The sequence below is a fragment of the Sebastes fasciatus genome, chromosome 13 (assembly GCF_043250625.1).
Source record: "Sebastes fasciatus isolate fSebFas1 chromosome 13, fSebFas1.pri, whole genome shotgun sequence".
NCBI lineage: Eukaryota > Metazoa > Chordata > Actinopteri > Perciformes > Sebastidae > Sebastes > Sebastes fasciatus.
This window is the reverse complement of record NC_133807.1, coordinates 962,722-977,500: the sequence shown is the minus strand read 5'-3', so window position 1 is coordinate 977,500 and position 14,779 is coordinate 962,722. Positions and strand designations below refer to the sequence as shown.

Sequence of the window (14,779 nt, the reverse complement as noted above, 5' to 3'; positions counted from 1 at the left end):
TCTAGAGGGGGGTCTCACCTAGTCTAGGGAGCAGGAGGGAGGAGGGAGGCTGTTCGTGGCCGCGGTAGACGCACCCTCCGCGGGGTGAGGCTGGGCTGAAGCGCCGCTGGGTTTTAGGATGCTGCGGGAGTAGAGCGGCTCAGAGCGGAAGATGGGGAAGGACCAGGAACTGCTGCAGGCGGTGAAGACCGAGGACCTGCTCACCGTGCAGAAGCTGCTGCAAAGGCCCCGGCCAGGGAAAGCAAGTAAGACACTCTATTTTATTCTATTTATATTCTATTCTATGATACTCTATTCTATTGCAGGCGGTACCTATAAAAGATAATAACACAGCTGTGGTATTCTATTGAAAACCTACCCCCTGATGGTTTTGTGAGAAAGCTATTTCTCACACCATTCCTGGCTATTTGCTCTAAGTATTAGGCCTAACTGATGATGATGATGCCTATGTGTGCACATGTGTGTGTGTGTGTGTGTGTGAGAGAGAGAGAGAGAGAGGAGGGGTTGCATGCATCAGGGTATATCAGAGAAGATTAGTGGTGTGATTGGAGACTGACAGCCCATCTTGAGACCCCTGTCTGAGTGCACTGCAGCAGAGAGAGGGAGGGAGGGAGGGAGAGGGAGAGTTGTGTTTTTGGATGAGGGATCTGCGTGACCCTGTCTCATGAGTGAGAGATGATGCCAGTGGCCTTGTGGTCGTCGAGGTTCAACTTCAACGACACACACGGTCGTACAGGGATTCAGATAACACGGGTGGTTAAACCTTGTGGAAGCCAGGAGTAAAAGCTCTATTCTGTTCTATTCTATTCTGCTCCCCCTGGTATGGATGACTCTCTGCTCTTAATTGTTTATTTTCTGCAGGCACTGTAGCACTACAACATCCAACAACCACAGCCCACTCTAATGTGTGGGCAATAGAGAGCTGCAGATAGAGCACTCTGTTGAGGCTGCTTGCTGCCGTACTGATACTTCCACTGATAAATAGCTGGCTGATACATTCATCAACAGATGGATGCCATAGGGGCCCAACTGCATGAATTACTATTTCTGCAGATGCTGCTTAGATGAAGATGAAGGTGAAGCTTACAGACAGTGAGTAGTTTAAAAATGCATTTTAAAAAATGAAGGCTGTCAATCGAATAAAAAATGTAATCACGATTAATCGCATGATTGTCCATAGTTAATCATGATTAATCGCAAATTAATATCACATTTTTCTTCTTCTTCTTTTTCATCTTTTCAAAATGTACCTTAAAGGGAGATTTGTCAAGTAGTACTCTTATCAACATGGGAGTGGACAAATATGCTGCTTTATGCAAATGTATGTATATATTTTAGGGCTGTCAAAGTTAATGCGTTAATGCAAATTTGTTAAAACGCCACCAATTTCTTTAACGCATTAACACAACTTAGGTTTTGTAGTTTCATACCAGTATCTCCACTCTAGCTTTAAAACTGAAACTAAAAATCTTAAGGGGTCCCTTGACCTCTGACCTCCAGATCAGTGAATGTAAATGGGTTCTATGGGTACCCACGAGTCTCCCCTTTACAGACATGCCCACTTTATGATAATCACATGCAGTTTGGGGCAAGTCATAGTCAAGTCAGCACACTGACACACTGACAGCTGTTGTTGCCTGTTGGGCTGCAGTTTGCCATGTTATGATTGGAGCATATTGTTTTAATGCTAAATGCAGTACCTGTGAGGGTTTCTGGACAATATCTGTCATTGTTTTGTGTTGTTAATTGATCTACAATAATAAATACAAATTGCATAAAGCAGCATAATTGTCCTCTCCCATGTTGATAAGAGTTTTTAATACTTGACAAAAAATAAGGTACATTATGAACAGATAAAAAATGGGATTAATTTGCAAATATATTTATTATTGGAAAGGGGAGACTCGTGGGTCCCCAAAGAACCCTTTTCCATTCACATATCTGGAGGTCAGAGGTCAAGGGACCCCTTTGAAAATGGCCATGACAGTTTTTCCTCAACAACATTTAGTTTGGAGCGTTATTTAGCCTCCTTCCCGACAAGCTAGTATGACATGGTTGCTACAACCTAAAAACTGCAAGTTGCATTAATGCGTTAAAGTAATTAGTTGCATTAACACGTTATTATCGAGTTAACTCTGACAGCCCTAAAAAAAAAAAAAAAATCAATCCTTTTTTACAGCTCCAGTCCATGCATCATGTGACTGGCTCCCCTCACTATCCAATCGCTAACTGTTCCAGTCTACTGGAAAGGCTCCAACCAGCAGGTGGGACTCATGTGCATAAAAGAAGCCGGTGTTGATGACAGATAATGGGTCCAGGACGGTGGCTTTCTTGTATGTGATGACTTTAAGAACATCAAGTCCTAATATTCTAAAAGACCATGAACACACACAGGTGTTTTCAATTATTCTGGCTCGTTAGACCTCTGCAACACCTGTGTGTGTATAGGGCCTTTAACCGTTGAATCTTTTCTATTCCCATAAAAGAGTCAATACAGGTTCAATTCTGATTTCCTTGTCTAACTGGAATACTCGTCATACAAATTAGGAGAAAATTGATTTTATGACGACTAGGCTATTGATCTTGCTTGCTTTTGATATATTTCAGTGTGAAACTGGTTATTAAATGTGACATAACGTGGGAGGGGAGAATATGCATAGGCAACTAAAGCAGTTTAAAGCAGATTCTGCAGGTGGAAGAGGAAATAGCCTGACAATACATGCTGCTTATTAGCCCTCTGTTTATTATACTCTATACATTGGAATTGTTGCATACAGTATAGCTGCTGCAATAAAAGAATCCCTGAAGGAAACATTAGTGTTTGAATTAGAAACAGTCTAGTCAAAACAAGAGCTTTGGACTCTATATTTTGCCTCGAACCCACAATTTGGGAAATCTTGCAAGATAGTTAAGGTGAGGCATTGACCTTGAATGGTTAAGGTTAGGATTAAGTCGTTTGGCAGAGAGTCTAGCGAGAGTTTTTGCACGTTCTTTGCAAGTTTTCGCAATTTCCGAGTTACCTCTTAAACACGACCGGATACCTTGCAGTTACGTGTCCACGGTCTGCCACTGTGTACATGTATTAGTAGTATTATTTTTGTCTGCCACTCAGAAATGTTATCTGAAATCTCTGCGCTAAATGATGGAATAACATTTTAGATTTGATCATTCGATGTTCGATATATTTTGCATAAAAAACATTATATGCATGGTAAATACCAGTTTTGAATTACACTGTAGCTTCCAGGGGAGCCCAGTTTTTCGGGGGTGGGAGGGTACTGTACACAGTACTGTACTTTGTTATAGTCATCGATAGTGCTTATTTGTATAAAAACAGATAATTGAAATGATATGATTGTTTAAATATTTGCTATCTAATATATATCTTGGCATCAGTAGTTTTAATTATATATTATAAGCTGCTTAGAGCTAGTGTTAGGAAGTTAAACAGCTCATAATTCTCTCTCTAATATCTATTTTATATTGCTGTGAAAACATCTCCTTCAAACAACTGGATTTATTCAAGTTTCTCGCCAAAAACTAAATTTTACGAGATTACATTTGAACGCATCATGACAATTGTAATTTAACTTAGCCCAATAGTAAATTTTACTGAACAGAGCATGAACGCATCATTGTGTAACAACAGACAACTGAGTCTCCAGTTCACCGTCCGCTAGCGTTAGCTTAGCAGCTACGATGCTGCGTTCACTGTCTCCAGTTCACCGTCCGGGAGCGTTAATTTAGCAACTACGATGCTGCGTTCACTGTCTCCAGTTCACCGTCCAGGAGCGTTAGCTTAGCAGCTACGATGCTGCGTTCACTGTCTCCAGTTCACCGTCCGGGAGCGTTAACTTAGCAGCTACGATGCTGCGTGTAGTGTCGCGGACATGCAGCCACTTTCCCAGTAAAAGTCTCCACCGCACATGTAGTTTAGTTTGGCAGGTTGTCAGCTGTGTGTCTGCCCGGAGTAACGACACTCTGTCTGTCCAGATTAACGAGAGCGATTGTTCGACAAACAGAGTGTGTTTTTGTGCTACGTTAGCAGCTCTAGCTATGCTGGTAGCTTCGTGCTCGCCGCCGCGCTGTCATTGTGGCGTAACTTTTGCGAGTGTCCGACAGACCGTGTGTGTGGCGGCGGGAGTGTGGGTTTGTCGGTGGCATTATAGCTGTGAACGTCAGTGTAGCAGTTAGGGATGTCACGGTACCAGAAATCTAGTAGTCGATACCAATACCAGTGAATTTCCACGATTCTCGATACCAATTCGATACCACGGTAAAAAATAACAACAATAAATCCCATGTAATTCAACACACACTCTTTTATTAAAAACATTTGGACATTACAAAAAACAGAGGCATGTAGCCTTTAAGTAATAAATAAAAATAAATGACCCACATTTTTGCGTGTTAGCGGCGTGTTATCAATCGATAGTCAGACAACGGACACTACATACTGACCGTGAATGCATCTGGTCAGTAGTAGGAGCAGGAGGCAGAGGATTTATTGTCGAAGCGAAAAGCAAACGCACCTATTTAACAATATTTCACGTTTAATCCCAATGCTACAAGGGAACCATAACGTTAATGAAGTAATCGCCGCGAGGTGGATGGAGCCGTGTGTGCACATGATATCTACTGTATGTGAACGCAGCATCAGCCTCACGTATCCAGCCGGAGAGCAGACGGTCCGCGAGGTGAATTATCACGATGGGAGTAAAGTAAAAAACAAAACAGAAATTCAACTAACGTTAGTCTGACAAAGTTTTAAAATGTTTCTACAGATGTTTTCATGTGTGAAAAGACCCCAAATGAACACTGTAGGTGGACTATTTGATTACTATACGCAGATTATTTAAACAGCGTTTGTATAGGAATGATTAGTGTTGCAAGCTGTTTGATCACTATCAGCTGTTTGATCACTATCAGCTGGTTGATCACTATCAGCTGGTTGATCACTATCAGCTGTTTGATCACCATCAGCTGTTTGATCACTATCAGCTGTTTGATCACTATCAGCTGGTTGATCACTATCAGCTGTCTGATCACTATCAGCTGTTTGATCACTATCAGCTGGTCGATTACTATCAGCTGGTTGATCACTACAGCTGGTTGATCACTATCAGCTGTTTGATCACTGTCAGCTGGTTGATCCCTATCAGCTGGTTGATCACTATCAGCTTGTTGATCACTATCAGCTGTTTGATCACCATCAGCTGGTTGATCACTATCAGCTGGTTGATCACTATCAGCTGTTTGATCACTATCAGCTCCAAGAACAACATCTCCAAAACTCAACACACCACTGCTCAAAACATCACCATTGATGGCTTCCCAGTACCGTTCTCCACCCATGTCAAGAGTCTTGGGGTCACCCTGGACAGCACACTCTCTTTTTCATCCCACATAAAAAACATCACCCGGACTGCCTTCTTCCACCTCCGCAACATCTCTAGACTCCGCCCATCCCTGTCCCACTCCAGCACTGAAATCCTGGTTCACTCATTTGTTACATCCCGGATCGACTATTGCAACGCTGTCCTCTCTGGCATTCCCATCAAACTACTCAACAGACTCCAAATCATTCAGAACTCTGCCGCCCGGATCATCACCCGCACCAAGTCCTCCGACCACATCACCCCCATCCTCATCCAGCTGCACTGGCTCCCTGTTAAATCCCGGATCGATTACAAAAACCTTCTGCTCACCTACAAAGCTCTCCATAACCTCGCCCCCACCTACCTCACAGACCTCCTCCAGGAGTACACTCCCTCCCGTTCCCTCCGCTCATCATCAGCCGGACTTCTGACCACCCCCACCTCACGCCTCAGCACCATGGGAGCCAGGGCATTCAGCTGCTCTGCTCCCAGGTTATGGAACTCACTCCCCCCACACATCCGGCAGTCTGACAATATCACATCATTCAAATCCCTCCTGAAAACCCACCTGTTTAAACTGGCCTACTCTCTCTAGAACTCATCATCACCCATCATATGTGTCTGTACAAATATGTTTCTGTCATGTCCTGTTGTTTTTAGATTATTTTATCTGTCAATGTTTTAACTGATTTTTGTAAGGTGTCCTTGGGTGTCCAGAAAGGCGCCACTAAAATAAAATGTATTATTATTATTATTATTATTATCAGCTGTTTGATCACTATCAGCTGTTTGATCACTATCAGCTGTTTGATCACTATCAGCTGTTTGATCACTATCAGCAGTTGATCTCTGTATTATTGATCTACTGTTTATGCTGAAAATGAGGACAGAAGCAGCAGGTTAAACCACTGTTCATTTAACTTAATAGAAGTTGGTTTATTATATGTAGTGTTGTATGTTGCACTGCCTTGTATCTTGAGAACTGAATCTGCAAGTCCTGCAGTTACACTTTTTATTATTTTCCAATAAAAGGTTTATGTATTTGCCATTAATCGTTGTTTACTTGTTTATATCCATAATTATTTATCCCTGATTCCCTTACAAGAAAAACATTGAGGAGTCCTAACCTGTACTGTCCAGTATCATATATTTATTTCACAGTCACACTGACTGAATTTTTGGCAAAAAAAGTTACTGTATCGATTTCAAATCATTGAATCATATCGTATCGCTCTAGATGAGCCAAATATCGTCCTGAATCATATCGGAACCATGGAAATTGTATCGTATCGTGTCGTTGTAAAAACGTATCGTTACACCCCTAATATTAGTAGTATTAATAATAATAATAATAATAATAATAATAATATTAGTAGTATTAATAATAATAATAATAATAATAATAATAATAATAATATTATTAGTAGTATTAATGGCAGGGTGACTATTCCATTGTCAGGTGTTCCTGTCTCCTCCCTGTGTGCCCATATTTAATCGAGACGATCAATCATTCATCTGCCATCTAATGACACAGGCCGCCATCACTCCTCCATAAACACTTAACCACTCGTCATCATCTACAGTATTTCATGGTTCCGTCTGGAGGTTTGCCCTCCTATAACTTACACTTATGTGTGGTTTCAACTAACTGAAGGTGTTTAAATGCAGGATTGAGGTCTCTCACCGCTCAGCTCTGTCGTAGTCGCTCTCTCTCTCTCTCTCTCTCTCTCTCTCTCTCTCTCTCCAATCTCCTGTCAGTCTGCTGCAAGGCCCTGCCTCTCATCATCACTGGGAATTTTGTCATTTGTATAATTAATAAGGCTGTCAAAGATAACAACGCGTTCACACAAACTAGTTTTAACGCCACTAATTTCTTTAACGCATTATGATTATGAACGCAATTTATGATTTTAAGGTTGTAACGGGCTCAGTTTTAGAATCAGGGCTTAGTTTCAGCTAGAAGATATGGTATCATATGAAACTAGAAAACCTGATGAATCCATCGGTACCAACCATGTCATACTAGCTGGTCATGAAGGAGGTTCAATAACGCTCCAAAGTTACGCTAAATGTAGACGAGGAAAAACTGTCATGGCCATCTTCAAAGGGGTCCCTTGACCTCTGACCTCCAGATCAGTGAATGTAAATGGGTTCTATGGGTACCCACGAGTCTCCCCTTTACAGACATGCCCACTTTATGATAATCACATGCAGTTTGGGGCAAGTCATAGTCAAGTCAGCACACTGACACACTGACAGCTGTTGTTGCCTGTTGGGCTGCAGTTTGCCATGTTATGATTGGAGCATATTGTTTTATGCTAAATACAGTACCTGTGAGGGTTTCTGGATCAATATCTGTCATTGTTTTGTGTTGTTAAGTGATCTCCATTAATAAATATATACATACATTTGCATAAAGCAGCATATTTGTCCACTCCCATGTTGATAAGAAGATTAAATTAATGGCCTGGATTGAAATAAATGGCCTGGATTACGGACTACCTCACCAGCAGACCACAGTGTGTCAGACTGCAGGGCAGCCTGTCAGATGTGCTGGTGAGCAACACCGGCGCCCCCCAAGGAACTGTGCTGTCCTCCTTCCTGTTCATCACCTACACCTCCGACTTCCGCTTCAACTCGGGTACGTGTGAGGAACAGGCTGGTGAGGAAGGCTGGCTCCGTGGTTGGATCTGAACTGGATGATCTGGAGGTGGTGGCAGAGATGATGAGCTAGTCAAGATGAGGAGCACCTTCAGCCACAGAATCATCCCCCCTCGACACAACACAAAGCGCCTGGGTCAGTCCTTCATGCTGGTAGCCATCAGGCTCCACAACCAAGGCTGACCCCCATATGAGAACTATGAGGACTTTAAGAACTTTAAACATGCACTATCTGCCTTTAAACATGCACTATCTACCTTTAAACATGCACTATCTACCTTTAAACATGCACTATCTGCCTTTAAACATGCACTATCTACCTTTAAACATGCCCTATCTGCCTTTAAACATGCACTATCTACCTTTAAACATGCACTATCTGCCTTTTAACATGCACTATCTACCTTTTAACATGCACTATCTGCCTTTAAACATGCACTATCTACCTTTAAACATGCACTATCTGCCTTTAAACATGCACTATCTACCTTTAAACATGCACTATCTACCTTTTAACATGCACTATCTGCCTTTAAACATGCACTATCTACCTTTTAACATGCACTATCTGCCTTTAAACATGCACTATCTACCTTTTAACATGCACTATCTGCAACCATCTTGGACTCTAACCACTGGCGCACTTTACACTATACATCCTATATTCCACTTTATAGACTGCACACATGTACATATTACATTTATTTATTGCACATATTACATTTATTTATTGACGGACTGCACACACTATGTTCACCCATTCACTCTATCTTTTATATCTCTATTATTGTCTTTATAATTTTTGTCTACCTTTACCTCTCCTGTGTTTCACTCTGTTTGCTGATGTTGCTGCTTTGACACCTGAATTTCCCTACGGGGATTAATAAAGGTTCATCTTATCTTATCTTATCTTATCTTAAATACAAATCTCCCTTTAAGGTACATTTTGAACGGATAAAAAAGTGTGTGATTAATCGTGATTAACTATGGACAATCATGTGATTAATCATGGTTAGATATTTTATTCGATTGACAGCCCTAATAATTAAACACTACCACAGAAACTGCTTTGTGCTACACAAACAGTTCAACAATGCTTTGTGAAATTCATTTGTGAAACAAACCAGGTTTCTCTCAGTTCCTGAAAAGTGTGTGAATGTTACGGTGGATTGTGTGTCTGCAGGACACTGATATTCCAGGAGGCGGACTGACTGTGGGCCGTTCTTTCAGCCAAAAAACTAAACAAAAACAGGGCAAAAGAAGCAGCCAGCGAGGGGGTGATGATAGAGCGCAGCTGAGAGTCCTAGACAAACAGCAGGGAAGTGTGACGCTGGGCTGATGTTAACACAGACCTGTTTGTCATCTAGCATTAAACACCAAGCTCACGGGACAGCTGTGTGTGTGTGTACTCAGGAGAGAAATGTGTGGTTTGTGGTGGTAATGGGTGAACGTGTGGTTGAACTGTGTGTGCACCGAGGTGTACTGTATATGTATGTACGACTGGGTTTAGTGTGCGTGTGTGTAATGGGTCTGCAGGCTCTGCCCTGCTGCAACTCATTTACTCCTCCTCAGGCCGGACATACAGTCTACCCTGCACACATTCACCTGCATCACACACACACACACACACACACACACACACACACACACACACACACACACACACACACACACACACACACACTCCTGCAGACACATCTGGCACCATCTGGAGAGGCATCATCAGTTTGCTGTCACTCAGCACCCCTCCTCTGCACATGGCACTAGACGAGGTCATGTGTGTGTGTGCATGGAGCAGACCTTGAGTGTGACCTGAGGTATGTGTTTGTTAATGGGCTGTTTCAGTGTTTGTGTGTCAAAGTGGGGGGGTGTAATCTGTATTGATGCTTGTTTATCGTGTGTCATTAAAGGCTATGTGTGTGTGTGTGTGTGTGTGTGTGTGCTGAGGAAAGAGATTTGCCTGTGTGTCTGTTACATCAATGAAATGATTAGGAGTAGACCTTCGGCACAATGTTTACCGCCATGAGAGACGGACACATGCTTCCATCGCTACACAACACTTGTCTCTCTCTCCTTCCTTTTTCTTTCTTTGAAGCCAAGAGAGATGCTAATGCCCGCAGACCATTCTGGAGACCAACCCCCTGTCTGTCTCTCCCTCACTCTCCCCCATCTTTCTGTGTTGATGTGCGAGGCTGGCAGAAGAGTAGAGCAGATGATTGCATCCACACCAGTGCACATTCACAAAGGAGCAGGCAGGCAGACAGGAAGCTTCACATACTGTCACCCAGAGTCTTCATATTGGCTAACTGTGCTCTGTCTGCAGCTACATGCATCAGTAAGAGAAACATAGTGCAACAAAGCTGTTTTTTGCAGGGTGCACTTATATAGTGAATTATATGCGCCATAGTGCCCATGATGATGCTGGCTGTTTGTGCTGCTATTACGGCTGTCAAAGTTAACGCGATAATAACGTGCAGTTTGCCATGTTATGATTGGAGCATATTGCTTTATGCGTAATGCAGTACCTGTGAGGGTTTCTGGACAATATCTGTCATTGTTTTGTGTTGTTAATTGATTTACAATAATATGCCCATGGACAGGCGCCACGAGCAGTTGGGGGGTTGGTGCCTTGCTGCTGGCACCTCGGCACCTCCAGTCCAGTCCACACTCCATACTTGGTTCATGCGGGGACTTGAACCGGCGACCGTCCGGTTCCCAAGCCAAGTCCCTAAAGACTGAGCTACTGCTCCCCCACCCCCCTAGAAATAATCCATAATCAATAATCCAAGATAAACCATAATAGATAGATTATAATGATTGGATACACCGTGATTCAGCTGGTTTTATGCATTTAGATGTCAGTGTTAGTGTTAGTTAATGTTAGTTAGACGGAACTTACGTTAGTAACCTAAGTTACGTAACAAACATACTTATTTTAACCTAAACCATGATCTTATCCTAAACCTAACTAAGTAGTTTTGTTGCCTAAACCTAACCAAGTCTATCTTTTCCTAAACCTAACTAAGTAGTTTTGTTGCCTAAACCTAACCAAGTCGATCTTATCCTAAACCTAACTAAGTTTGTTGCTTTAACCTAACCAAGTTGTTCTCTTCCTAAACCTAACTAAGTAGTTTTGTTGCCTAAAACCTAACCAAGTCTATCTTTTCCTAAACCTAACTAAGTAGTTTTGTTGCCTGAACTTAACGAAGTTGATCTTTTCCTAAACCTAACTTAGTAGTATTGTTGCCTAAACCTAACCAAGTTGATCTTTGCCTAAACCTAACCAAGTTGATCTTATCGTAAACCTAACTAAGTAGTTTTGTTGCTTAAACCTAACCAAGTTGATCTTTTCCTAAACCTAACTAAGTAGTTTTGTTGCCTAAACCTAACCAAGTCGATCTTATCCTAAACCTTACTAAGTTTGTTGCTTTAACCTAACCAAGTTGATCTCTTCCTAAACCTAACTAAGTAGTTTTGTTGCCTAAGCCTAACCAAGTGGATCTTTTCCTAAACCTAACCGTGACATAATGTTGCTGGTACTTTCCAATGGCTATATGTATGTCGTTTTGGGAGTCATTGGCAAATGGGGCCATTCTGTTGTTCAGGTCTGAGGACGTATGTCTTCGATCTTCCAGTACATGAATGGTGATCTTTACACTACTTAAGGTGTAAATGACATGATGAGCATGTGTGTTGGGGGTGTTGCTGTCACATCATCTCAGAGGGCCTTGAAGCTATCATGTAGAATGTGTGTTTTTTATTCCAGCATGTTGTGTTTTTTCTGTTAAGCATAATGACAGCAGCACAGATACTTGTCATAGCAGAGAAACTGGTTTTAGTTAGTTTATTCAGATAACCTGCATATAAGATCTGTTTGTTTTGCATTAGAGAAAAATGATGGAATGCGTCATTTATAAATATCTGTCTTGGGGCAAGTCAATCAAGTGCACCTTAAAGACTTAAGGAAAAGAGACTAAAAGAAAAAAATGCTTATACAGTATTATTGATTCTTTGATTTATTGAGTTTTATGTTGAAAACAGATTTAGAAATGAGACTATTGAGAGAGTGGTGGATTGGCTGGCTGTGTTCCCTGCATTTTCCTCCAAAACATCATCACTCACCTCTCTACTGACTAGGCAGTCATGATTGAATTACAGATGGAGAGAGAGAGAGAGAGAGGTGGATGGATATTTTTGCTTTGAGGAAAATGAGAGCAGTTGCAGAAGAGAGAGGGCAGAAGAAGAAACAGGGAGAGGAAAAGAGATATCTTGTAGTCAGAAGAGGAGGGGGAGGTGTATTTTGATGGGCGGATGGTACGGGTCGAGGAGGGGTGATGAAAGAGAGAACCAGGTGATGATGCAGATGGATAGCCGAATGAAGTCATTTCCACCTCACTTTTATTGTGATTGCAGACTGCTATGAACACATCAAGCCTCTCTCTGCACAATGCACTGCACCAAAAATAACATCCACATAGAGTTTAATGGGTCAGTGGCAAGTTCAGGGAGAATAAGAGAGCACAGGAGAGGTGAGGAGATGGGAGGTGTGGATATGGAGGAAGGAAAGGAAATGAAAAACCAGGAAAGTAAAGTAAAGGCCCAGACACACCCAACCAACATCAGAGAACTAGCAGCGATGAAGGCCGACTGCTGCGTCGCATCATGTTTCCTTTGTCTTGGCCGACAATTTGTACATGAACATATTGCAAAGACTACAGCCGACGGCCAGTTAGCATGTGTGCTCTGCACCTGCGTGAGATAAAATAACGCTCCCTACCAGCAGGTGGCGGTAGTCTGTATTCATCATTCAAAAAGGGAAACAGGAGGACCGAGGACTGCGGATATAAAAGCCGTAGTTCTGATACGCACATGAAACAAAGCAGCGTTTGCTGACCATTTCCACACTCGCCACTTGGTTTCATTCCAAATGGCCATGTCATTGTGAAAATATCCATTTATTAGAATGATCAGATGAGATAAAAAAGGAGTTGTGTTTTCCTCTTGACTTTACTTGTTGGCTTGTAGGGCTGGGATGATACACCTATCTCCTGATTCGATACTGCCATTTTGTTAACTTTTTTAACACTAGACTAGGGGAATGTTGAATCTTGTACTTCTAGGGACTTTTACTTTTGAAAATCTCTAAATGAATCCAGTAAAAATGTTTGATTTTCAGCATGTATGTAGTCAGAGATGTCCTGAAGTCAAATATATCAGTTTCATTGTCAGGAATTATTTTAACCAGCAACCCACAAATCAAAGAATAAAGACATTTCCCTCACAGATTAGTGGTATTTTATTTTTAATTTATAAGGGACATGTAATGTTTTATACTTCTGGTGAATATCAATCTTATTTCCATAGATGTATTTTGTATATACAGTTCCCTTTGTTAACACCTTATTTTGAAAAGCGGACGTAGTCCCACGTTTCTACTTCCTGTAACTTCTCCAAGGTGGTCTCTAGCTCTCCCGTCAGCTCCGTTCTCTTTATCCATCCATGGTCAGCTCCATCGGGGCCGTTTCAATGCAGAGAACACAAATGTCAGTATATGGGTGCTCTACAGTTGTAGCGTCGGCCCATTTGACCACGGAGACGAGAGCGACGGCCGGCTCCACCGCCACCGCCACGTTACTGCCATACCATAACGTTTCCTGTCCATGACAGAGTTAGCATGCAGCTTTAGTCGTGATGTCTAGCTCTGCTTTTCCTGCAATGTGTGAAACCTAAAGTGTTTCCATCCTTTACTGGATGTGTAGTGTTTACCACGCTGGATTTAACATGGGAGGGTGCAGGTCGTATCCACGCTGACCTTCCAACGTTTAAGACTTTGTTGTTTCGGCTTGCTGCGGCTCGCTGCGTTGTGTTTTGGTGACAGATACAGAACGGATATGACGTCACGTTATTCAGACTACAGCAATAAAAGCGATAACTTCCTTCTACCTCCACATAGAGTCAAATAAAGCAAATATATTGATTCTCGCATTAACATTTTTTATTTCAAAATCGTGATAAAAAAATTGCGATACGTAGGTGAATCAATTTCTTTTCCCACCCCTGAGTGTGGATATTGAGGATATATGGATATATATATGTCATGACATGACATGACATGACATGACATGATAGGAAAGCAAAGTAAAGGAACGGAGGGTAGGATAGGAAGATAGGAAAGCACATGAAAAGAAAGGGAATGGCACGAAAGGAAAGAAAAGACAGCACATGACAGGAAAGGAAGCAGCAGCAGGAGGAGGAAGTGGAAAGGAGAGAAGTAGTTATAGCAAAAGAGAAAGGAGAGGAAATGCAGGTAAGGAAGTGGAGGTGATAATGAGGAGAGAGGAGCAAAGGTGGGACAAAACTAAAAACAGGGCCATGTGACAGTTAATGGTGAAAACTAGCACATCTATTCTATTTGATTCTATTGTAGCTCCAGTGCAGATTAACAGGATGAGAGGGGACGGGGAGGAAGTGGTTTAGTCTGGATAGAAAGACCACCCACCAAATGAGAAGGGCAGCGGGGGGGGCACCTCCCGTGCTCAATCAGCACTGATTATAGAGGTGGCATTAACCACTCACTGTACTGGCTTATGAACACACACACACACACACACACACAAACACACACACACGCACAGACACATACACACACACACACACACACACACACACACACACACACACACACACACACACACACTCCCCCCTCCATCAGAGGACTGGCACAGAGAGGTACAGACTTA

General features: G+C 42.2%; 1 protein-coding gene across 13 annotated transcripts in view; it reads left to right on the top strand.

The window, feature by feature from the left end:
* The window catches only part of caskin1 (CASK interacting protein 1), a 196,790-nt gene that overhangs the window by 787 nt on the left and 181,224 nt on the right, over positions 1-14,779 (top strand). For all 13 annotated transcript variants that reach the window (XM_074654973.1, XM_074654966.1, XM_074654965.1 and 10 more), the window contains exon 1: positions 1-245. This exon is cut by the window's left edge. In XM_074654973.1, coding sequence (XP_074511074.1) covers positions 152-245 — 94 coding nt within the window. In that variant the 5' untranslated portion in view covers positions 1-151. The remainder of the gene's footprint in view (positions 246-14,779) is intronic.